This window comes from Nansenia antarctica (genome assembly GCF_963989245.1).
Source record: "Nansenia antarctica genome assembly, chromosome: 4".
In the NCBI taxonomy this organism is placed as follows: domain Eukaryota; kingdom Metazoa; phylum Chordata; class Actinopteri; order Argentiniformes; family Microstomatidae; genus Nansenia; species Nansenia antarctica.
Genome location: NC_137689.1, coordinates 19,246,700 through 19,271,999, shown reverse-complemented (window position 1 = coordinate 19,271,999; position 25,300 = coordinate 19,246,700). Strand labels below are relative to the sequence as shown.

The window sequence follows — 25,300 nt, the reverse complement described above, 5'->3', positions numbered from 1 at the left end:
CCCTCCCCTAGCCACAGCACCGTAGTCCATACAATGCATAGAGCTGGGGGGAAATGGAGCTGCGCTCGCATAAACAAGACGAAGAATTAGAATGATGTTCACAATAGCTATGTACTAGGCCATAGTGGGTTATCTTGCAATGTATTACAAACCAGGACCTTTACCAAGTCCAACGATTCGATATTCATGGAAATGGGAACTCTAATGAGGATAACGGTGTTTCTATGGCAAGGGCTTCTGCTTTCCTTTTTCCAATGGAATACAATAGAAGCGCAGACGCGCTACACTATCCCCGAGGAGCTGAACGTGGGATCCGTTGTTGGGAATATAGCTAACGATCTTGGTTTGCAAGTATCAGAGATTTCCGATCGTAAGCTGCGAATAGCCTCCGAAGCTGGTAAGCAGTATTTCAGTGTGGATTTAGGAAAAGGCGAGCTCATTGTTAATGAGAGGTTAGACAGAGAGAGTCTATGCGGACAAAGTGCCAGTTGTCTGTTGCCTTTGGAGGCTATATTAGAAAACCCATTACAGCTCCATCGTGCTGAGATCGAGATACAGGATATAAACGACAATTCACCAGTTTTCCAAAACAATCATGTTATTCTAGATATGTCAGAGTCCAAAATGTCAGGCGCGAGATTTCGTTTGGAATCGGCACAAGACCCTGACGTTGGCTCCAATTCCTTACGCTCATATACACTCAGTAAAAATGAGCATTTTGTTCTAGACATAAAAACAAAGAAAGATGGGTCAAAAGTCCCAGAATTAGTTTTAAAAAAAGGACTGGATAGAGAAAAGCAATCCGTACACAGCCTACGTCTTACGGCCGTAGATGGTGGCAATCCTTCTAGGTCGGGGACGGCAGAGATCACTATTCGGGTGTTAGACATTAACGACAACGAGCCTGTTTTTGAAGAAAGTACATATGACATCCAGGTTGTTGAAAAAACATTACCAGGAACGGTCGTTGTCACTGTTAAAGCTGTCGACCGTGACGATGGAGCCAACAGTGAAATAGTGTATTCATTCGGTCCGCACACAGCAGAGTCATTACAGAACCTGCTACGTGTAGACCCGCAAACTGGTGAAATAACGATACAGGGAGAGATAGATTATGAGGCGAGTCATTCGTTTAAATTTGATGTTCTCGCAACAGACAAAGGCACTCCTCCAATGCAGGGACTCTGTAGTATTAATATAGAAATTATGGATTTGAATGACAATGCCCCAGAGATAATTTTAAAGTCACAGCCTAGCCCCGTTAGGGAAGACGCGCCTCTAGGAACAGTTGTTGCTTTGATAAGCGCCAAGGATCTAGACTCTGGGGATAATGGTAAGGTCGGGCTGGAGATAGCGCCCGGTTTACCATTTGCTTTGAAACCATCCGTGTCTAATAACTACGCTTTGGTTACCGATGCACGTTTGGACCGGGAAACACATCCAGAATACGCTGTGGAGATTATAACTTCCGACTCAGGAATACCGTCTCTCAACTCAAGACAAACTATTACGGTTCGTATTTTAGATGTCAACGACAACTCGCCGGTGTTTTCCCAGCCTTCATACACGGTGTATGTTAAAGAAAACGGAACCCCAGGATCTATACTGTTTTCAGTGTCCGCCTCTGACCCAGACATGGGAGACAACGCGAAGATCTGCTATTCTATATTAGACTCTAAAACACAAGACGTTTCTGTCTCGTCGTATGTTTATATTAACTCAGATAACGGCAGCATCTACAGCATGCACTCGTTTGATTATGAGAAACTGAAAGTGTTTCAGATCCAGGTTCAGGCAAAGGATCACGGCTCTCCTTCGCTGAGCAGCAACGCTACGGTTCATGTTTTTATCCTGGACCAGAACGATAATGTCCCCGCTGTTATTTACCCCTCCGCTATCATGGGCTCCGTCTCCCATCAGAATATGCCCCGGTCCGCTAAACCAGGCCACCTGGTCACAAAGGTAACAGCAGTGGACGCTGACTCGGGCCATAACGCCTGGATTTCCTACAGGCTGGCGGAGGCCACAGACATGTCTCTGTTCAGTGTGAATCTCTACACAGGGGAGGTGAGGACTAAACGCGCTGTTTCAGAGCAGGATGACTCCTCTCAGAGGCTGCTTATAGAGATAAAGGACAACGGGGAGCCGGCCCAGTCCACCACAGTGACTGTCAACATACTGGTAGAGGACAGGCTCAACGAGCCCATATCAGACTTCCGCCAGAAGACAGCAGAGCCCAACAAGAAAAACAGTATCACGTTTTATTTGATCATCTCTCTAGCCTCAGTGTCTGTGTTGTCGTTGTTGACTTTTCTGATATTACTGGTGAAGTGCGTTAGAAATACAAGGAGCAACTCGAGTTGCTGCATCAGACGGGGCGACTCTGACGGATACAAGAACCCCAACAGAAACCTTCAGATCCAGCTCAACACTGACGGGCCTATTAAGTATGTGGAGGTCCTGGGAGGGGACATGTTGTCTCAGAGCCAGTCCTTCAGGTCGTGTCTCTCTCCAGTCTCAGAGTTCAGTGATTTCACCCTCGTTAAGCCCAGCAGCACCACTGACTTTAAAGAGATGATAAACGTGCTTGACTCGTCTTTACCTGACAGCGCGTGGACGTTTGAAAGCCAGCAGGTGAGCAGATCGACACATTGAAGTGTTTGTTTTCTATTACCATATCTCGGATAGTCTCCGTGTAGCCTACATTTTCATTCTAACTTATAGTTTTTCATCATGTGTTGTCATTTTTTTCGTTTGGAGCACAATCTCTTACCTCTTATCAGAAGTTGTTTTCGCCTCGCGTCCATTTCTTTGTAGCTAGCATGCTTCTTCTGTATGTATGTCCATACCCACTGTGTCGCCCTCGCTTATATGCTGTCTGCTACTGGTGCTGAATTGGAAACGCATCCTCCGTCAGTCACGACCAATTTAAAATGTATTCACCCCCCACTAGTGTCCAGTCCATTATATCATATTTATATTTTTAAAATTACTTTCTATGCTACTTTGCTGGCATCGCAGTATGGGCTGTTTCGTTCCACGAGATAAGTTGCATTCCTAGTTGTTAGAACCGGTTGTCATGGTTTTATGTGGGTTTATGGGTTCTATGGGTTTATCTTGCACATGATTGGCTAAGTGTTTGTGACGTATATCATATGAGGATTGCCTCGGAAACAATGCGCGTCGTAGTTGCGTTCCATTTGATGTGTGTCATGACAATAGTGTATTCACACAATGTATAGCCTACACATTAGGCAATACCTATGAGTTTAATGACAATGTCATTATATTGGGCCTTATTATCGTTACAATCCCAGTACAGCTGGGCCAGTACAACTCATATACGTGTAACCTGTATTTTATTGGAGACGTGTACATAAATGAATGAATGAATATATGAATGAATGAATGAATGGTCTTTATTGTCATTGATATAGTACAGGTACCAAACAACGAAATTTGGGAGGGGGCAACGAAATTTGGGAAATGTGTCTCTCTATCCTTAATGGGAGGTCACAGCTGAATTTACCCACAGTTGATTCCTGCATCCATTACTACATGTGTGCCTTAGTTTTTACAAATCAATTTGATTTGGTATTAGACAAACGAAAATAAATCAACCAGTCAATCAAATATCATTCAGTATGTCAGTATAGAAAGAACAGATTCAGATTGAAGCTGAAATGCTACCTCCTCTCACTCCAACATTATAATCGGTACTGTTTCCTTAAGGACCACTAGTGCTCCCTTGTATGATCTATTGGAGCAGTCTGCACCAATAGCATGCTGAACTGTACAAAGAGATCTAGTCATTCCCACAGCCACAGCGCCATAGCCTCTACGATGCACAGAGCTGGAAGAGACCGAACCGCAGTATCAGTGGGACGTCACATACAAACAATGTTTATGAGAATGATCCCTTGATCATTGTTTAGCTTACTGCATTTCCTGCAATGTATAACAAACAACATCATCTACCAAGTCTACTTTTTCATAGAAATGGGGATACAAACCGGAATTATGGATTTGTATTTGCGGACGCTGGTGTTCTTTCTCGTGTGGAATACAATAGAGGCGCAGACTCGATATACCATTCCCGAGGAGCTGAACGTGGGATCCGTTGTTGGAAATATAGCTAAGGATCTGGGTTTAGGAATATCGGAGATCTCTGATCGTAAACTGAAAATAGCCTCAGAGGCTGGTAAGCAGTATTTCAGTGTGGATTTGGGAAAAGGCGAGCTCATTGTTAATGAGAGGATAGACAGAGAAAGTCTGTGCGGACAAAGCGCCAGTTGTCTGTTGCTTTTAGAGGCTATAGTGGAAAACCCTCTGCAACTTCATCGTGTTGAAATTGAGCTGCAGGATATAAACGACAATTCTCCAGTTTTTCAAAACAATCAGAATGTCCTAAATATTGCAGAGTCTACAGTGCCAGGTGTAAAATTTCGTTTGGAATCAGCACAGGACCCTGACGTTGGGTCAAATTCAATACGCTCCTACACACTCAGTAAAAACGAACATTTTGCTTTAAATGTCAAAACGAACAAGGATGGGACTAAAGTCCCTGAGATGGTTTTACAAAAGATGATGGACAGAGAAGACACTTCAGCCCATAGTCTCTTTCTGACAGCCATTGATGGTGGAATTCCTGCCAGATCAGGGACATCAGAAATCACCGTTCGCGTCCTTGATCATAACGATAATGCTCCGGTATTTGAGAAATCTGTATATGATGTAAAATGTATGGAAAACACACATATTGGGACCGTAGTTTTGACTGTCAAAGCTGTTGATCTTGATGAAGCTGTCAATGCCGAAGTTGTGTATTCTTTTGAGCCACATACTCCCGAATTACTGCAAAGTATATTTTCAATCGATTCACAAACGGGGGAGATCGTCATAACGGGAGAATTAGATTTTGAAACAGCAGACTTCTACAAATTTGATGTTCTTGCTACTGACAAAGGCCCTTTAGCAATGCAAGGAATGTGCACTGTTGAGGTAGATGTAATAGATGTTAACGACAATATTCCTGAGGTCATTTTGAAATCGAAACCTAGCCCAGTTAGGGAAAACGCACCTATCGGCACTGTAGTTGCTCTTATAAGCGCAAAAGATTTAGACTCTGGAGATAACGGTAAAGTAATTTTAACTGTACCACAAGGAATACCATTTACATTAAAACCATCCGTTTCTAATAACTATGCGCTTGTTACCGACCACACTTTGGATCGGGAGTCAAATCCAGAGTATATCATTGAGATAACGGCAGTTGATTCTGGATCACCCCCTCTATCATCCAGAAAGATCATTACTGTCAGCGTTCTTGATGTCAACGACAACTCGCCGGTGTTTTCCCAGCCTTCATACACTGTCTATGCTAAAGAAAACGGCACCCCAGGATCTATACTGTGTTCAGTGTCCACCTCTGATCCAGACATGGGAGAAAATGCAAAAATCTCGTATTCTATATTAGACTCTAAGACACAAGACGTTTCTGTCTCGTCGTATGTATATATTAACTCAGATAACGGCAGCATCTACAGCATGCACTCGTTTGATTATGAGAAACTGAAGGTGTTTCAGATCCAGGTTCAGGCAAAAGACCACGGCTCTCCTTCGCTGAGCAGCAACGCTACGGTTCATGTTTTTATCCTGGATCAGAACGACAATGTCCCCGCTGTTATTTACCCCTCCGCTATCATGGGCTCCGTCTCCCATCAGAATATGCCCCGGTCCGCTAAACCAGGCCACCTCGTCACAAAGGTAACAGCAGTGGACGCTGACTCGGGCCATAACGCCTGGATTTCCTACAGGCTGGCGGAGGCCACAGACATGTCTCTGTTCAGTGTGAATCTCTACACAGGGGAGGTGAGGACTAAACGCGCTGTTTCAGAGCAGGATGACTCCTCTCAGAGGCTGCTTATAGAGATAAAGGACAACGGGGAGCCGGCCCAGTCCACCACAGTCACTGTCAACATACTGGTAGAGGACAGGCTCAACGAGCCCATATCAGACTTCCGCCAGAAGACAGCAGAGCCCAACAACAAAAACAGTAACATCACGTTTTATTTGATCATCTCTCTGGCCTCAGTGTCTGTGTTGTCTTTGTTGACTTTTCTGATATTACTGGTGAAGTGCGTTAGAAACACAAGGAGCAACTCGAGTTGCTGCATCAGACGGGGTGACTCTGATGGATACAAGAATCCCAACAGAAACCTGCAGATCCAGCTCAACACTGACGGGCCTATTAAATATGTGGAGGTCCTGGGAGGGGACATGTTGTCTCAGAGCCAGTCCTTCAGGTCGTGTCTCTCTCCAGTCTCAGAGTTCAGTGATTTCACCCTCGTTAAGCCCAGCAGCACCACTGACTTTAAGGAGATGATAAACGTGCTTGACTCATCCTTACCTGACAGCGCGTGGACGTTTGAAAGCCAGCAGGTGAGCGCAGCGTTCTAAGCCTTCGTTTTGGCATAGGCCTACAATCTAGGCTTCACTCGATCTATAAAACAATAGTACTGACAATGTTTGAATACAAATTACTTCGGCTGGGTTGGATGTTGATTGTTGAATGTTATTCGTTTGGAGACTATGTTGCAACTGTTCCCCACATAAACCGCATATTTAAGTAACACTCGTGTCATAGCCCCTCTCTTTGTTCAGTGGTACTGTACGATATTATATTGATAATGTGGTTGTTGCTATTATTGTTTTGAAATATGATTCCAAGTTTAAACAACTACGAGTGACTAACAATTACATTTTCGTGCGCATTTTGAAGTGCGCATTTTAATCGTTGTGCTCTTCTACCACTCAAGATTTTGAAAACTCAACAAAGTTCATGTTTGCATTTAACATGTCAGCTACATTTGTTCAGGGTAATATTTTGTTGTACGTGAATTACTATCGAAAGACAATACGGAGTATATGCCCACAGGGCCTGGGTCTGTTGACCTAAAGGCACTCAGACAACAGTTGTCACAATTCAGCACCACGGACAGCGCCATCCGCTGTCACATGTTAGGGATCGCCGTTCGCTTCTCTATACATAGGCCCTATCTGTTTGACATACATCCACTTCGTATCAACTTCAATAAAGTGGTTATTTAGTATCAACACTTTAATAATGTCATGCACAATCTATAGCCTAACGTTAGAACGAAAACCGGATTGAATTAATCAGCTTTCAGACTATGATACAAGTCTATAGCCTATTCTATGCTTTAATGATTCCATCAGTTAACTCGTTGTGATATATTAGAGAATGTATTGAGGAAATGCTCTGATTTGTTTTTAATGTTTGCGCTGACTCCCGTCGTGAAAAGTGTTGGTGACTTTAAAAAGTGTCCTCATTTGTCAATTGGTGTAGACGGTGGTGCTCTGTTCCCCAATAGCATGCAGCACTGTAGAAAGAGATCTAGTCCCTCCCCCAGTGATAGCACCATAACCCTTACAATGTAGAGCAGAGATGGTGCTGTGCTCGCATTTCACTGATTCGAAATGGATTTGAATATAGCTGAAGCGGAGAGTTGATAATAGCAAATAGGCTATGGATATAAAGATGTTTTTCACGCGTTGTTTTATCGGATTATAAGAGAATGAAGAAATTGAAATTGAAAGAGGGGACGTGCCTCGGTGATTGGGGAGGGCAGGTGGTCTGGCTCCTATATTTCTTGTTGTCTTGGAATACAACAGGAGCGCAGATTCGTTACACCGTTCCAGAGGAATTGAACGTGGGATCCGTCGTTGGAAATATAGCGAAAGATCTGAGTTTGGATGTAGCGGAGATTTCGACTCGGGACTTGCGGATAGCCTCTGTGGGTGGTAAACAGTATTTCAGCGTGGATTTAGCTAAAGGTGAACTGGTTGTCAGCGATAGAATCGACAGGGAGAGCCTGTGCGGACAAAGCGTCAGTTGTCTCTTGCCACTAGAAGTAATTATTGAGAATCCTCTTCAGCTGCATAGGGTGGAAGTTGAGATTCAAGACATAAATGACAATGCTCCACATTTTAAATTAATTGAGCGCACATTGAAAATAGCTGAATCTACCGCCCCGGGTATGCGATTTTCTTTGGAGAGCGCGCAGGATCCTGACGTTGGAATTAATTCTTTAAAAACGTATACTCTTAGCAAAAATGAACATTTCAGGTTGAAAATTAAAAATGCTGCTGATGGTAAAAAGGTTCCTGAGTTGGTGCTGGAAAAATCACTGGACAGGGAGAATACGGACACGCATCGGTTGCTCTTAACTGCATTGGACGGTGGCTCTCCAGTTAGATCTGGGACTTCACAGATTATAATTGTTGTCTTAGATATCAACGATAACAACCCTGTATTTGAAAATTCTGAATACAAGGTGTCTCTAAACGAAAACACACCACAGGGGGCGTCTTTCCTAAAGGTTGAGGCAAACGATTTGGACGACGGGCCAAATGGGGATATAGAATACTCCTTAGGTGACCATACTGCACCGTCTGTAATGGCTTTGTTTGACATTGATCCAAAAACCGGAGAAATGTTTTTAACAGGGGCTCTGGATTATGAGAGCACTCCCTCATACAGTGTCGAGATCATTGCTAAAGACAAAGGTGTTCCAGATATGGAAGGACAGTGCAACGTTCAGATTGATGTCATAGACGTGAATGACAACCCTCCGGAAATTAGTCTCACTTCTAAACCAAGCCCAGTGCGCGAGGACGCACCAAAAGGGACTGTAGTCGCATTAATCAGCGCAAGGGACCTAGACTCGGGTGACAATGGAAAGGTGACACTGAAAATGCCACCTGGTTATCCATTCACACTGAAACCATCTTTTTCCAATCATTACGCATTAATCACCAATGGAGGTTTGGACCGTGAAACGTTCCCAGAGTACAGCATATCGATTACAGCTACTGATGGGGGCTCCCCTCCTCTGAGCAGCAAAAAAACGATTCTAGTCCATATTCTGGATGTAAATGATAATTCACCTACGTTTCCAGACACAACATATCATGTTTACGTCACAGAGAATAACACCCCTGGTTCTATTATCTGTTCCGTGTCCGCAGCAGACGGAGATTTTGGAGAAAATGCTAAGATCTCCTATTCTCTACTAGACTCTAAAGTACAAGACGTGTCTATCTCCTCCTATATTTACATAAACTCAGATAACGGCAGCATCTACAGCATGCACTCGTTTGATTATGAGAAACTGAAGGTGTTTCAGATCCAGGTTCAGGCAAAGGACCACGGCTCTCCTTCACTGAGCAGCAATGCTACGGTTCATGTTTTTATCCTGGACCAGAACGATAATGTCCCCGCTGTTATTTACCCCTCCGCTATCATGGGCTCCGTCTCCCATCAGAATATGCCCCGGTCCGCTAAACCAGGCCACCTGGTCACAAAGGTAACAGCAGTGGACGCTGACTCGGGCCATAACGCCTGGATTTCCTACAGGCTGGCGGAGGCCACAGACATGTCTCTGTTCAGTGTGAATCTCTACACAGGGGAGGTCAGGACTAAACGCGCTGTTTCAGAGCAGGATGACCCCTCTCAGAGGCTGCTTATAGAGATAAAGGACAACGGGGAGCCGGCCCAGTCCACCACAGTGACTGTCAACATACTGGTAGAGGACAGGCTCAACGAGCCGATATCTGACTTCCGTCAAAAGACAGCAGAGCCCAACAACAAAAACAGTAACATCACGTTTTATTTGATCATCTCTCTGGCCTCAGTCTCCGTGTTGTCTTTGTTGACGTTTCTGATCTTAGTGGTGAAGTGCGTTAGAAACACAAGGAGCAACTCGAGTTGCTGCATCAGACGGGGCGACTCTGACGGATACAAGAATCCCAACAGAAACCTTCAGATCCAGCTCAACACTGACGGGCCTATTAAGTATGTGGAGGTCCTGGGAGGGGACATGTTGTCTCAGAGCCAGTCCTTCAGGTCGTGTCTCTCTCCAGTCTCAGAGTTCAGTGATTTCACCCTTGTTAAGCCCAGCAGCACCACTGACTTTAAAGAGATGATAAACGTGCTTGACTCATCCTTACCTGACAGCGCGTGGACATTCGAGAGTCAGCAGGTGAGAAAAAACGATATAGTGCTAAAATGATCTCAGTCAGCAAATTAAGCCAAGGCCGGTTTTGTTTTGATTTGATTTAATGTCAACACATATTGTCGATGACTTATTCTAAACATTGTGCTTGTGTTTGTTGTGGAATGACAGTTGATAGTTCCTAGTACCGTACTCTTTAACGCCACTCGTCTCAAAGAGCGTAGCCTTTTAAAAGCCTGTATCAATCGTGTTTCATATTGCATTTTTCATGTCGTTGTTTTTTGCTCTAGTAAAGGATATCGTAAACAAGTGGACAACAGAGCTTTTAATGGTTGCAGTTTTACCAAGAACTTTTTAGGTGACAAAAGACAATCAAAGCTTGCAAAACTGTTTATAGAGGTGTTTTTCTTTCTCGTTCGTTTTTTTTTCCTCAGAAAAATGAAATAAAAATCCTTAACAGGTGCTGTGTGTGTGTGTGTGTGTGTGTGTGTGTGTGTGTGTGTGTGTGTGTGTGTGTGTGTGTGTGTGTGTGTGTGAGTGTGTGAGTGAGTGTGAGTGAGTGTGAGTGTGTGTGAGAGAGAGAGAGAGAGAGAGAGAGAGAGAGAGAGAGAGAGCATGTGTGCGCGTGTGTAGCAGATGTGGCACCATGAAAAGAAACTGCTTGTATTGTCCCATGATTGGAGAGTTTTGCCTCTCTTTGTTAGACGACAGCCACCTCCTCTCACAACAAAGTTGAAACTCAGTATGAGGAACTTTACGCGCTAGGCCAGACTGAGAACCTTCTCCTCAGTAGCCTACTTTTGTTCAAATATGAGAATGTTTAGCATTACCATGACATAATAACTATAGGTTCCGTGGAAACCGAAGCCTTATGGTTGAATGGGGAAATAGTAACTTAATTGTCATCTCCCCGCGGACGAACAATGGGATTTCGGGAAAAAGCGAGAGGGGCCGTACGATTGCCACTGTTGTGGCTTTTTCTCTCCGGTCTTTGCAAGACATCACTTTCCGTTGAACTTTCTTATGCCGTATTAGAAGAATTACAACCCGGGGCATATGTCGGAGACATCGCGAAAGCCTTGGGTCTCGACCCATCATCTATAGTAAAGAGAAACCCACGAGTGGTGTCGGAGTCTTATGCCAAATACTTTGACGTGACCGCGAGCGGAGTCATGGTCAACAAACAAACTTTGGACAGAGAAAGTCTTTGCGGACTTAGTTTGACATGTTCTCTTAGTGTTCAACTTGTTCTTCATAACCCCATGGAATTACACCGTGTTGCTGTGGAGATTGTGGATGTAAATGACAATTCGCCTATGTTTCCAAGTAGAAATATCTCTCTTGAAGTATCCGAGGCGGCCGCACCAGGTACTAGATTTCGTTTGGACAGCGCGCATGATCCAGATATAGATATCAATTCACTGCGCACGTACATCTTCAGTCCCAATGACTGCTTTATATTGAAAGTTCAATCTAAAAGTGATGGCAACAAATTCCCTGAATTATTGTTGGACAAACCGCTGGACAGAGAAAAACAGTCAGTGTTTCACCTATTACTTACCGCTGTAGACGGTGGGCAGCCGGAGAAATCAGGGACTACTTTGGTTCTCATTCATGTCATGGACGTCAATGACAATGCCCCTGTTTTTGACCAGCCATTAAAAACAGTTAGTTTGTTAGAAAACTCTCCACCGGGCACCTTGGTGACAAAACTCAATGCATCTGATGCTGATAATGATCTTAATGGAGAGATATCCTATATCTTCAGTAAATACACTTCAGAAAGGGTTCTTAAACTTTTTACTCTGGATCCCCTTACCGGTGAAATCAGAGTTAAAGCGGAGATGGATTATGAAATGGCTGACATTTATGACATCACTGTGCAAGCCAGGGACAGAGGGACCCCTGCTTTGGAGGGCTCCTGCCACATTAAAGTAAAAATAATTGACGTGAATGACAACAGCCCAAAGATAAGCATAGACTCATTTTCCCAAGTAGTCCAGGAGGACGTGGAATCAGGCACTGTTATAGCCCTGATCAGCATTCGGGACAAGGACGCTGGCAAAAACGGGGAGATAAATATCCACATCCCCCCTGGGTTGCCATTTAAGTTAATATCCCCCTTTGAGGAGCACTATACTCTGGTGACAGAAGGGCCTTTGGACAGAGAAGTTGTGTCTGAATACACCATCACAGTGACAGCCACAGACTCTGGCTCTCCTCCCCGCTCTGCACAACACTCCTTTGTGGTCCGTCTTTCAGATGTAAATGACAATGCCCCCCTCTTTTCTCAGTCCTCCTACTCTGTTGATATAGCTGAGAACAATGGCCCCGGCGCTCTCATTCTGACTGTGTCTGCATCCGACCAGGACTTAGGCCAGAACACCCGCCTCTCCTACTCCATCCTGGAAAGTGAGGTGCGTGGCACTCCCGTGTCCTCTTTTGTGTACATAAACTCTGAGAATGGGAACCTCTATGCCATGCGCGCCCTGGACTATGAGCAGATGAACATGTTCCCGGTGGAGGTGCAGGTGAGGGATGGGGGGACACCGGTGCGGAGCTCCAATGTGACCGTGCACGTGTTTGTGATCGATGAGAACGACCACCCCCCGAACGTGGTCTATCCCGCCCTGCCCCCAGACGGTGTACTTCAGCTGTCTGTGCCCCGCTCGGCCGGCATAGGGCACCTGGTGAAGAGGGTGGTGTGTGTGGACCCAGACAGTGGCCACAATGCCTGGCTGTCCTACAGCCTCTCTGGGAGGGATGCGGGGCTCTTCCAGGTCGGGGCCCACACGGGGGAGGTGCGTACGGCCCGTAGGTTCGAGGAAGAGGATGCTTCGTTCACTATCACGGTGCTGGTGCAGGATAATGGGAAACCGTCTCTCTCCACCAGTGTGTCAGTGAACATCACTGTGTCTGAGACGGGTGTGGACACCTCCTTCCAGCTCAGGGCGCCTCCTTCTAGACGAGGTCAGGGCTCGTCTGACCTCACCCTTGCCCTGATTGGATCTCTGGCCTGCGTCACCGCTGTGTGTTTCCTGGCGACTGTTGCCATGGCGGTGCGCTGGCTTAGGTACAGAGGCTACCTGATTTGTTTGGGTCTGCGCCCCACACAGGCCCTCCACCTAGGCTCTCATAAGGACATCCATCTGCAGCTCAACAAGGACGGGCCGCTCCGCTACGTGGAGGTGGTGGGTGGGAGTCAAGATCCACACACACGCACCTACAGGCCGTGCTACCCCACCCTCTCCAGCAGTGTGAGGGACTTTGTGTTTGTTAAGTCTCCTGTGGTGAACCAGAACACTCTGAGTGTGACTCTCTCCAACAAACACGTTACCAAATCAGCCAATGAGGTGAGGGCTTTCCTGACCTGTACACACGTTAAATAATGGCAATGAGACAAAGACTGGCTTAAATATGACTGTGTGTGTGTGTGTGTGTGTGTGTGTGTGTGTGTGTGTGTGTCTGTGTCTGTGTCTGTGTCTGTGTCTGTGTCTGTGTCTGTGTCTGTGTCTGTGTCTGTGTCTGTGTGTGTGTGTGTGTGTGTGTGTGTGTGTGTGTGAGTGTGAGTGTGTGTGTGTGTGTGTGTTCAACCATTCAGGAAAATTCAGAGGGTTTTGTTTGTGTTTGTTCTGACATCACAGCAGTGTATCTCCTCGTCTGTCTGGAGGTGGCTGAATATTTCAAATGACTGCCAGGAGAACACTGTGCTGGATTTACTCTCACAAAACAGTGGCAGCTATTCCGCTCGACGTGTGTTCCCCCTCAGTGAGAAGGGGAGGGCGAGAGACATGACTGGGATGTAGGATGTGGGATATGTAGGTGGGTTTGGTCTCAGACTCTCAGTAATGACTGGACTTATGTGAGAATGACTGCCTGTTTTTGACCTACCTGCCAAGAATGCAAGAGTGTCTAGAAACGGTGCTGTGTTTACTGGGGTAGAAGGAGCCAGGCCTGTTTAACGTGCTGTGTATCAGTGAGCATAATACTGTATTTCTGTACTCTGCTATATAACTCTGCTACTCCTTCATGTTTCTCATAAGCATGAAGGAATAACGTCTCCCATGACTCATAACTGCTTTGTCGTCATACATCCCTATACACTGGGCCGGTCCAGTGTCCAGAGTCCTTCCCAGAGAGAAGTTCAGTGTAAGTCCTGGCCGGGTGGCTCAGTGTGTCTGCTGGCCTGAGCTCCACTCGGCTGCTGCTGTGGCAGTGCTCTGTGTAATCCCGCCTGGGGTTTAGAGGATCAGTGGAGCAGGGCTGCAGATTACTGCCCCACTGATGGACTCTCTGTCAGGAAGCACTGTGGCAGTGGTACAGCCGATCTAATACGTGTGTGGATGGCTTTGGCTGTGGCGCTGAATTAGACTGAATGTGACATCATGACCCAGATCAGATATTGCTTGAGCACCTTGGTCAATATAGGTAGGAGGCTGTCGTTAACGATGTAATAACTTATTCAGATTGGCTCTGAACAGTCTCCATGACCTGTAACGTGAGAGGATGAGATGTTCATTTCTGGAGCACGTCCGTGACAAGAGTAGCTTGTTCAATAATTCACACACACACACTCCTGCACTGCTTCACACACACTCTCTCACTCCCCCTCCGTCACTGTTTATCACTCTCTTTCATTCTCTCTCTCTCTCTTTCTCTCTCTGCTGCTTCTTCCCAATGGCCCTGTGAGGTTTTATTGCTTCGTGACCCACTGAAGGACAAAATGGCTTCCACGGCTGAAGACTCAAGAAGACTCGCCTCCTTATGGGATCTCCCAAGGGACAGCCTGTGTGTGTCTCTCACTACATATTCTAACTGCATCTCTCTCCTCTCTCTCCCCAGCAAAAACTACCCAACAATGACTGGCGCCTTTCCCAGAATCAGAGACCTGGACCCAGTGGGTAAGTCTTGATTTCATGTGAATACGTATATGCAGTTTTATAGACACACACACACACACACACACACACACACACACACACACACACTTGCGTTTTTACTACCACAATATGACATAATCATTTCTGTGTGGGGATGTCTATAACTGTAATCCCATTGAAAGATACACAGACTAAGGCAGGTGTGTGTTTGAACAGACAGTGCATGGCTCCCCACTACTCCACGTTCAGATCCAACATCTACAGCCCTTCAGAGCGTCCGAATTCTGGGTAAACTGATGATTGTTATACAATAGTTCTCAGAGTTGCAATGCTTTAGACTGTAATGATTGCTGTAGTTGTCAGTGTACTTAGAGTGGAAACCAACCATCAGCCATGATGGCTGCTGGATGTGTGTTAGAAGAGGTAAACAAGCCTATGGGTAAGGCCAACCCTATGCTTTTGGTATAGTGCTGTGAGTATAGGGTTAGTAAAAGTTGTTTTAGATGGTAATGGTTCTGTACTGTGTGCATGTTGTGGATTCAGAAGATAGAATAATTGATATTTAAAACAGGGTTTGGAGAGAGCTCTACTACAGTGAGGAATGGTTGAGTAGAGTTTGAGTTATTGGCCAGTTACACACGGCCTAGATGGCTGGCCATGTATCATAAACAGTGAGTGAAATCGGCTAGTCATCATATAGTCATATCAGATAATCTGGAAGTCCAAAAGTTGAGCTAGTAAGACTATTCCAGAGCTTCAATTCCTTTGATAGAAACTGAGCATGGACCCTTTGATGGACCTCTGTTTGTCAAGCATCTGGGCTGACTGAAGGAATGAGAGGTGTGTGTGGGTGTGGGTGTGTGTGCGTGTGATGGTCAGAACTCTCTGTCCCCTGTGTTTCAGTACGTACAGGTACCACACCAGCACCCAACAGAGATGGACGCCGTACGGGAAGGCGAGGTAGAGTGGAGTAGGTAGAGCAGGCTGTGTGTGCAAAGTGCCCACCTGCTCTCTAAAAAAACCAAATGTGCTGTCTGACCCGGGCTTGTGTAGGCTTGCTTGGTAGAGCTGTACGTGTGTGTAGTCAAGCCTTGCTTCTGGCTGTCGATGTGTGTATTAGGAGTGTGTGATGATCTGTGTACATGCTCTCGCGGCGCAGATCTGTATTTGAAATGAGTCTCGAGGCTTTGTGGAGGTTGTGTGTTCTGTAGATGTGCTTAGCTCAGCACTGTTCCGTAGTCTGTGTGGTTTTTGTTTAATAAAAAAGGTTTGTAGGCTTTGCTGAAGTGTGTAGTCTGTCCTTTTATACGTAGTGAAGATATAGCTGTGGTGGTCATTTCTGTCTTTTGTCTGTGCGTGTGCGTGCGCGTGCATGTGCACGTGCGTGTGTGTGTGTGTGTGATCAGATCTCTCCGATCATGCATTCAGAAATCAATTTTAACGATGAAGAAGAACATTGATTGTGTATTATTGGACCATGTTCTACTGTACTAGAATCATCAAAACAAACACATATTCGATCCTGCTCCTCTCGCCCCATCCCCCTCTTTTTCTGTCTCTCACATTCCCTCCCACGGATTCCACACAGCATGGGTACAAGACTTACGCATATACGTATTATCTGAACAGCTCAGTCAATCTGTCCTTTGTGTGTGTGTGTGTGTGTGTGTGTGTGTGTGTGTGTGTGTATGTGTGTGTGTGCTACCTTATTTAATTTAAAGCACTGCCTGCTCTAATGTCTTCTCCCAGTCTCCATTTTCTCTGTGATGCTAAGGGAGCTTATACAAAATGGTAGCTGGAAGCTGTGTATCGCCATTCTGACAAATGTGATGGGAGGAGTGTGCCCACTGGTGTGTGTCTTTATGAGAGAGAAAGGAACAGATTGAGTGTGTGTGTGTGTGTGTGTGTGTGTGTGTGTGTGTGGGTGTGTGTGTGGGTGTGTGTGTGTTTATGAGAAAGAGACAGTGGTTGAGGGAGATGGTTAGTGTGTTTGTGTGTGTGTGTGTGTGTGTGTGTGTGTGTGTGTGTTATACTGATCACCCTCCTCTTCTCCTCAGAGCTGGCCCCCGTCCTGAGGAGGCAGGTGCAGTAGCTGGAACAGGACCCTGGCCCAACCCCCCCACCGATGCCGAACAACTCCAGGCTCTGATGGCTGCCGCTAACGGTGAGTCTGCCTACAATGTTACCTCTCACAATAGCTAAGAGAGAGAGAGAGAGAGACAGACACAGTCAGAGAGAGAGATGCAAGCATGCATCTGTTTATGCATTCTGGCTTTAATGTGTTCTCTGAGGATTACAACGTCTCTGCCGTTGGGTACACACACTCACACACACACACACACACACACACACACACAGAGAGCCCTGTTCTAGAACCTATATACCACACTAGATTCTGAGTGTATACACCATCCTTCCGTTGGATGCCTACATGGGGACCTACAGAGTTAGAGAGGGTGTCATTGCCACCCTATAAAGCACAGTGTGTCGGTCTCTCTGCAGGAGAAAACCAACAAAGAAGCCGACAGAACACAGGGCTCTTTGTTGCAATGCTACACAGCTGCAGCCTCTCACTACCCTCTCTCACCCTAGGAGTGTATCATTTGAGCGTCTCATGGAAAATGCTAGTGGTATCAGGATGTTTCTGATGGTGATTTGAATGTGGTGTTTACATCCGGAGTGTCTGCGTGAGGGAGCAGAGGCTCTGTGAGTGTGGGGGAGGGGGGGGGGGGGGGGGGGCGTAGAGCAGAGTGCTGAGCTGGAGCTGCAATGCAGTGGAGCAATGACCCTCTGAGTAACGAGCCCTCCTCTTCTACACAGCGCAGACACACCAAGCTATAATCCTATAACCCCCTCTCTCTCTCTCTCTCTCTCCTGCCTCTCTCTTTCTTTCCTTTCCTCCCTTCGCTTCTTTCTCCCTCCCTTGCCTCTCCTCTCCCTCTCAGGAGTGAGCGAGGCGACCGCGACCCTGGGGCCTCGCTACAACGCCCAGTTCCCCATGCAGCACGTGCCCGACTACCGCCAGAACGTCTACATCCCCGGCAGCACTGCCACCCTGACGGCCCACCCCCAGCAGCAGATGATGCAACAGCAGCAGCAGCAGCAGCAGCAGCAGCAACAGGCCCTGACCCCCCCTCAGGCCATGCCCCAGGTGGATGTCCCCAAGGCCGCCCAGACCCCCGGCACTAAGAAGAAGTCCACCAAGAAGGATAAGAAGTAAGCAGAGCCAAAAAAAATACTCCAAGCCCGTCGCCACGGAAACCAAGACCGCCTCATGATATAGAGTCCCTCGCGTCCCCGTCCCCATCCCCATCCCCGTCCCCAAATATCGAAGCCTTGATTTTAGTTTTTTTTTCTTACGCCATTACAATCTGATTGTCCCAGTGTTTTGGATGTAGTGAGCATCTGCCATGTTACACATGTTTGTAATGGGTATTCACTTGACATTTTGCTCCACAGTCACCATAGCAACCTTAGGGTAGAGGTGATTGGTTTATGTTTATGTATTGGGCAATCATAGAGAAAAGACTAGAATAGCTGTGTTTTGGATCCTGATGTGTTTCAGAGACGGGGGTCCATACCAGGGACCTAGCTCTGTAATACACGATAAAGAAAAAAAAAAGACAACAAAAGAAAAACAAATACTGATGCTCTGATCGAAATGATTGATGTTTCCTTAAAAACGCAAAGTAGTCGCCCGCTTCTTATGGTGACATGAATTACATTTGCTTTTGTGTTAGCTTTCTTTAGAGAACCTGCTTTAGCTCTTTAAGGAATGAAGTAGACAAGACATGTTGCATGAATCATCCTTAAACATGAAGAACCACTGAAGATGAGCAATGCTCTCAAAACGCATCTGAAGGAAGAGGCTAGCTCAACTTCGTCACAATCAATGTTAATGTTAAAAGAGAATGCATAGTGTAACATTGACATTTTTTAAAAAGCCTGTAAGGTTAATTTTAGCTGTCTGAATAGTACGCTTAAGAGTAGACTTGAGTACTGATGCTGATTTTATGTTACTCTAAACGGTGGCCATCAAAGTATTTTCAGCTGCTTTTTTGGAAATTCTGCATAGGCATGGTTCAGTGGTTATTTACATCACTTAGGCCACAATTTAACAATGTCCCATCATCCTGTGGAGCAGCATTAAGGATAAATCTGTTCAAATAACATCAGCGTAATTTATGGATCAGTTTCTGATGGATCAGTGTTTTTTATCAACTTAGGACCAGCATTGTGTATATGGTATCAGCGTTGTTGTAACGTTGTATCAGCGTTATGCCGGGCTGGCCCAGTGTTATTGGCTCTGCACTATAAGCGTCTCTCAGCCCACTTGAGAGGCTCACAGCGAAGCCCTGTGACCACTTCCGGAGGTTTTGGATATGTGGTAAAGGGCTTAAGGAGGGGAAAGGGTTGGCTGTCTCTGTCCTGGGTGCCATGGTGCCAGCTCTCTCTCTCTCTCTATGACCTCTAAATGTACTGGCATCAGTTCCCCTAAAGAGAACCTGATCCAAATACATTTGCATTACAGCCACTGTAGGATGTCCATCTGATTGGGTACCTTGCAGGAGCTTGTAGGGGTCTCATTGTGGCGTTCAGGGCCATATCAGGACCAAGGACAGAGACCAGCCCCTTTCCCCTCCTCCTGCCAGCAGTCTGGGGCTCACAGAATGTCTTCAGCTCGTCCCTTACCCTGCCAAAGTCCCAAATGCACTGATACTCTGCCCTCAATGTAAATAGGACACATAACCAGTCTGTACAAACAGGAGAGAGACCGAGATCTCTCTCACAACAGCCGCAGATCTGGCTATTACTGGAATGTTTTGAATATTTTTCAGATAAAAAAAAAAAGAAAAGGAAATGGAAAAAAAGAAAAAGAAAGTCTTCAGATTACGTGTAGTGGTGTAGTGACTAAGTGTTGAACTCACTGACTTAACCAAGCTGTACATAAAACAAAATCTTTCAAAAGACAGTCGTAGCTAGAGACTTGTGAAATTTGTTGTGCATATTTTTGTGTTTTCTCTCTATCCCTATTATGTTTTTCACTCAGAAGAGTAACACACAACACTAATATGTCTTTGAAGTGTGAGTCCATCAACCTGACCCTTTTCCTGTGTTTGTGGTTTTAATCAATTGTTTATGCTACTGGAATGCCACCCTTGCTCATATGAATATAAATATATATCTATATATCTATGTGTGTCTGCTGCTGGAATAATCCTCTATATTCTAGTGTAATATCTTTCGTATTAAATTGCTTAGCGCTTCTCCCTGTTACACTCTCGTATTTTTTATGCTAATATTTATATTGCTGTTTATTTGTTTATGTTTACTCTCTGAACACTGACATTTCAAAATAAAATTTCTTCTGAAATCATGTGGGTCGCTGTGTATGGACTGGTCCTTGATGGTGGAGGTGGTGTTTGACTGACGAAGCTGCTCAGTGTGGAGGCTGGAGGGAGGGGACTATCCAAACTAACGGCAGTGTCCATGTTGGGCCTGTCTGTTGGACGTGACTGAACTGAAGCCATGGCTCCGCTGTGAGTCATCCACCCTTTGTTCCAGGCAGTTCCGCCTCAGATGATGAGGAGACTCCTAATCCTGCAACCATCCTGTCTCCTCCTCCGCTGCATTCTGAATGCACACACTCCCTCCGCAATCGGATTCTAAACCTCACACAAAGCTTCCTTTTATAGCCTTCTGAACCTCACACATACTGTTACGTTTGATACGATAGCTTGCCAACAGCATACATCAATACATCAATACAGCATCTCTGCCACTACCTCATACTATATTGACAATAGAATGACGTGTGTGTGTGTGTGTGTGTGTGTGTGTGTATGTGTGTGTGGCTCTACTGCAGGCTGAATGATGGTTATGGGTCCTTTTTCCCTATTCTGCTCAGAAAACTCCTGGTTCCTCTTAGATCAGCAATATTGTGGGCTCTTTAAATCCATACCGCTCTGAATCAGAGCTGACCCATTTTTCAGCCCACATGTCACAAACGGGGATATGCAAAGGCAGAAAGACGTCAGAGGGACCTGGAACAGGGCTCTGCAGAGATTTAATAAGTAGGACATAAAGTCCCTCTTCTCTCAGACAAAGCCATTTATAGCCCTTATACAGAGGACAGGGACATGACCGGCAGGCGAAATAGTTTGACCATCCATCCATGTTGTATTAGTTTTTATTTTTATTTAAAAAACAAAAAAAATGGCTTTTGAAAGACATGAAGCAATGGGAATCACTAAGCATAAACAACAAACCTCCATAGGGAGTAGAGTGCGGTCTACAACAGCAGAGAATGCAAGCATCTCACTTCAGGTCCCACAATAACCCTGGCCTTTCTAAATATAGCAACAGGAAATGCTGCAGTGGCAAAACTACAATCACTGAGTCACTGGGACTGACATAACAAAACCAACCCTACCAAAGAAATGTGGTGGTGGTGGGGGTATCAACACCTCTCATAGGCTGATAATGAAGCCACGTTAGTGAGCATTGATATTACCACATCATACACAGGTGTCCTATTAAGTTATTGTCATTGAGACATGTTAGAGTTAGATATGCACAGTATAGTAAAGCAGGCATGTCGGTCGTAGAGTATACAGAGTAGAACCTCATAGATCTTTATGTTTATATCATGATTAGTCACAAAAAGAAGTCATTCAACAGACAATGATTGTAAATGATGACAGAGTAAAAGTCATGTCCTTTCAGCAAACAATGTTTATTCTAACTTTATTACAGTGAATTGAGTGATAATGCTACAAATAAATAATTATCAATATTCAGTACCTTGAAGAAAATAATATTCCTCCATTTTCTGAAATCAGATCGGCAGAGCTGCACACAAGTGATCTTGGCTCTCTTACTGCAGGCGCAAAATGGCTGCCACCTGACACACTAGAATTATAGCAGTGCTGCAGCGGTTGCCAAGGTGATGAGAGAAAGACTGTGGAATTTGATGATGCAGATCACCATACCTTCAGCAGCTCATGATGCCAGGAACAAAGGGGGATGGGGAAAACGATCACATAATAGACTGAATGACATCAGAATAAATTGACTTGGAGAACGAACACAATTGAAGATTATTATTTTAAAATGTATAATTATATTTTTTTAAATTACAAAGGTTAAAGGATTTGCAAGTAAAATGCTTTTGGGAGAAGGGAGACAGAATAAAAGGACGTGTGTTATTTAAATGTCCAACATGTGTACAGGAGCAGTCCCTCTATCTCTGATTCTGATACTCTCTCCTCCTTTCTCCTTCACAGTCTCACCATAAACACCACAGGGCCACAATATCAAACAGCAGGACACTGCTGTTTCCACATAAACTCTTTCATCCTGGTCTCCATATAACCCCATTAAGCCCTGTTCCGCCCATTAGAGGGCTGGAGGGGGTTGTTGGAAGGACTGAGGGTTCCACCCACACCAACACGGGAGGGTGAAGTTACAAGATACACCTGTGGATTACAAAGGCCAAGACTGTAAGTAAGACCATTAGGAGGAAGAAAGAGAAAGTAAGTAGGACAGAAAGACGGTGAGCTTGTTGTTAAACACATACAAGCAATTATTGTGACCACAGTATGTACAATAAGTATGTTTTTATACAGTAAACAGTCTCCCAGGTGTTCCCGTTTCTGCTGGGTCCCTCTGAGCTGAGGATCCGACCCTGAAGCAGCTTTAACATGAGTCGTCAGTGAGAAGGTGCAGGGGAGGCGTGTCAGGGCCTCAGTGAGTGGACTGCTGCCCGGGGGCTTCACCCTCTCTCAGGCCCGATCCCTGCTCTTCCTAAGCACCTTACTGAGAGCAGAGGAGAGACTGGACTGCATTAAAGGATCAGATCAGACAGACAGCTCTTAGAGCCCAGCAGCTGCTGCAGCCCTAAGCTCTCCATTTATACACTGTCAGGCCCTTTAATCAGCCAATCTTAGACGCTGTCAAGAGAGTTCTTGACACCCTGCATTAACATGTATGCCAGATGAATTACATGTGTACACTCACACATGAGCAGCAACATACAAACTTCCACCACCGATTTGCTGTAGTATGTAACACTCACACCACACCAAACTTCTCAGATACATATAAGTTCCCAACAACTACACACTACTAGTATATGTATCTAAGAAGTTTGGTATGGTGTGAATGTTACATACTCCAGCCAATGTCAGTAGGCCTTGTTGCTCATATATGAGTATGTAGCTATACGATGTATACTTAAAAACTATGGCTAGATAGTCTTCATCTATTCTAAATAGTAAGAAGTAACACTCATGAATATAATTCCTGTACATGAACTGTGTATTCTATCACAGTCTATAGTAAGCCTCACAATACCCAGCCATTGATTGAGATGTGCAATGCTGCACAATCCAGTGTTATGAACCAAACACTTGTTTTGCTTTGGATGGTAACGAATTTCCATATGGCAATTAGTCAATGAGGATGTTCCATTCAGAATGACATTCATGGTCCACCTCTCTATCACAGCCCTCCCCCTTCTTCCAATACCAGGAGTGTGCCAAGAAGTCTGTTACCAGGCAGACTTCAACTGCTTTTGTCAACAAAGACGTGTGACTTTATTGGTCACTGCCTGTAGTCCTTGGCAACAGCTCGGTAATGTCTCCACCCCAACACCCTTAAAACTCGCAGATGGCAGATGTCCTCTTCAGACGCCATCGTCTCGTGTCATTGGTCATTGGTCATCCTCTTTAGAGAAGGTCAACTATTCCATTTCCACTGGTCATTACCCCCAACAAAGGCCAGCTGACCAAAGGCTTCACTGGGTCAGGTCATCATTCCAGAACCAATAAGCTCCATTGGATACTACTTTATTACAACCGCATCAAAGTGCATCTGTCCCCAGGAAACAAAATTATCAATGTCTAAGTCACACATATTATCCTCACGTTCACCAATAAACACAATAAATACAATGCACAATACGATGACTGATAAATGAGGCTTCATACACAGATGTTTTGCATAGCCTGAGAGAGACACGGGTCGCCAAGAGTAAAGGTAAACAGCAGAGCAATGCGCTGACACATGTTCACACACAGAACCCCGGGGGTCTGTCACATTAGAGAGGCAGGGACACTGGGGTCTGAGCTGTCCTGGAGTAGCAGCACGGTCTGTTGACACGGTGCTGCTGTTTGTCTTTGTTCTGGGTGGCAGTGATGGAGTCATTCATGGTGAATGGGATCCACGGACGGAGTTATTCTGGTGGAATAAAAGACTCCATCTGGTGAGAGAGAGAGAGAGAGAGAGAGAGAGAGAGAGAGAGAGAGCGTGACCATCCGCAGTCTCCCCTTCCCCCTCCTCCACCCCAGTCCCCCCCCCCCCCCCCCCCCTTCCCGCCCAGCCCCATCCACAGCCCCAGCCCCAGTCACACAGAACCCAGAAAACATAGCCCCTCCCTGCAAGGACGTGAAAACCCCCACTGCAGCTGCGGTTGTCATGGAAACAGAGGGCTGTCGACTTAGCCCTCCCACCAGCTGAGGAAAGACAGAGGATTGATCGTCCCACAGAATCCGGACTAGAGTTCAAACAAAAATAAACAACCATCATCTGTAAATATGTGTGGGTGTGTGTGTCCACAACATTCTCTGTCCACACCATTCTACTCTTTATCTACCGTTGCATTGTGAAAAGTGATCAATATAATGAAACCAAGGTATTTTGATTAAATATAATTTATATTATAATTTGAATAGACTGAGTTCCTCCCATTGTTGATTTGTGTCAACAAAAACAAACCAGCAATGCAGTGTATTGTGTATACAGTATGAGACAATAATGGTGTTAGTGTTACATCAGCTCTGATTCAAACCAATGTAGAGAAAGAGAAAGCTTGGCAGAGATAGCTTAAATAATTATGAGGCACTGAGAGATCTAAGAAAAGAACCACCAGCCCATAGCCCACATAATCAGTCTCAAAGTAACCCAGACCACCTCCCACTCCATAGACCTCACGTTAACCCTTCCCTGCTTTTAACGCTCTGCTTTCTATTCATGGAATGGATGGAATTCCTCTATTTCATTAACTACCTCTACAGCACCTCTCTCTCTCTCTCTCTCTCTCGTTTAATTTCTCTCCATCCCTCTGCAACAAAGCTTCACCGTATGTAATATTTATGGAGAATGGTCGATTTGCAGAAAGGGAAAAAAAAGAGAAAAAGATGTAGGCTAGTTCATCCAGCATCAGTTCCCCCATAGCCTCCGTCCCTCCCTCCCTTCCCTGCCGTTGCCACGGCAACCCATCATCCCTCAACCTACATTCGGATTTGTTATCAATGACCTAGACTGTGTGTGTGTGTGTGTGTGTGTGTGTGTGTGTGTGTGTGTGTCTGTCTGTGTGTCTAT

General features: G+C 45.4%; 5 protein-coding genes across 5 annotated transcripts in view; all 5 read left to right on the top strand.

The window, feature by feature from the left end:
- LOC308155790 (uncharacterized protein) overlaps positions 1-18,137 on the top strand; it is a gene marked incomplete at both ends in the record, with an annotated part of 46,040 nt that extends 27,903 nt beyond the window's left edge. Inside the window, 3 exons of the mRNA XM_080529163.1 lie at positions 14,880-14,938; positions 16,975-17,081; positions 17,866-18,137. Of these exons, the coding sequence (XP_080385289.1) occupies positions 14,880-14,938; positions 16,975-17,081; positions 17,866-18,137 (438 nt within the window). The remainder of the gene's footprint in view (positions 1-14,879; positions 14,939-16,974; positions 17,082-17,865) is intronic.
- LOC308154814 (protocadherin gamma-C5-like) lies at positions 193-2,655 on the top strand (the record flags this gene model as incomplete). Its single annotated transcript, XM_080528033.1, has 1 exon — positions 193-2,655. One exon carries the CDS (start codon positions 193-195, stop codon positions 2,653-2,655), a length of 2,463 nt encoding a protein of 820 aa, XP_080384159.1.
- On the top strand, positions 4,021-6,459 carry LOC308154813 (protocadherin gamma-C5-like; the record flags this gene model as incomplete). The annotated part of the gene is made up of 1 exon (XM_080528032.1): positions 4,021-6,459. One exon carries the CDS (start codon positions 4,021-4,023, stop codon positions 6,457-6,459), a length of 2,439 nt encoding a protein of 812 aa, XP_080384158.1.
- On the top strand, positions 7,599-10,094 carry LOC308154812 (protocadherin gamma-C5-like; the record flags this gene model as incomplete). Its single annotated transcript, XM_080528031.1, has 1 exon — positions 7,599-10,094. The coding sequence occupies one exon, from the start codon at positions 7,599-7,601 to the stop codon at positions 10,092-10,094; it is 2,496 nt and encodes an 831-aa protein (XP_080384157.1).
- Positions 10,961-14,227, top strand: pcdh1g32 (protocadherin 1 gamma 32; the record flags this gene model as incomplete). Its single annotated transcript, XM_080528030.1, has 2 exons — positions 10,961-13,390; positions 14,081-14,227. 2 exons carry the CDS (start codon positions 10,961-10,963, stop codon positions 14,225-14,227), a joined length of 2,577 nt encoding a protein of 858 aa, XP_080384156.1.
- Positions 18,138-25,300: the final 7,163 nt, after the last annotated feature.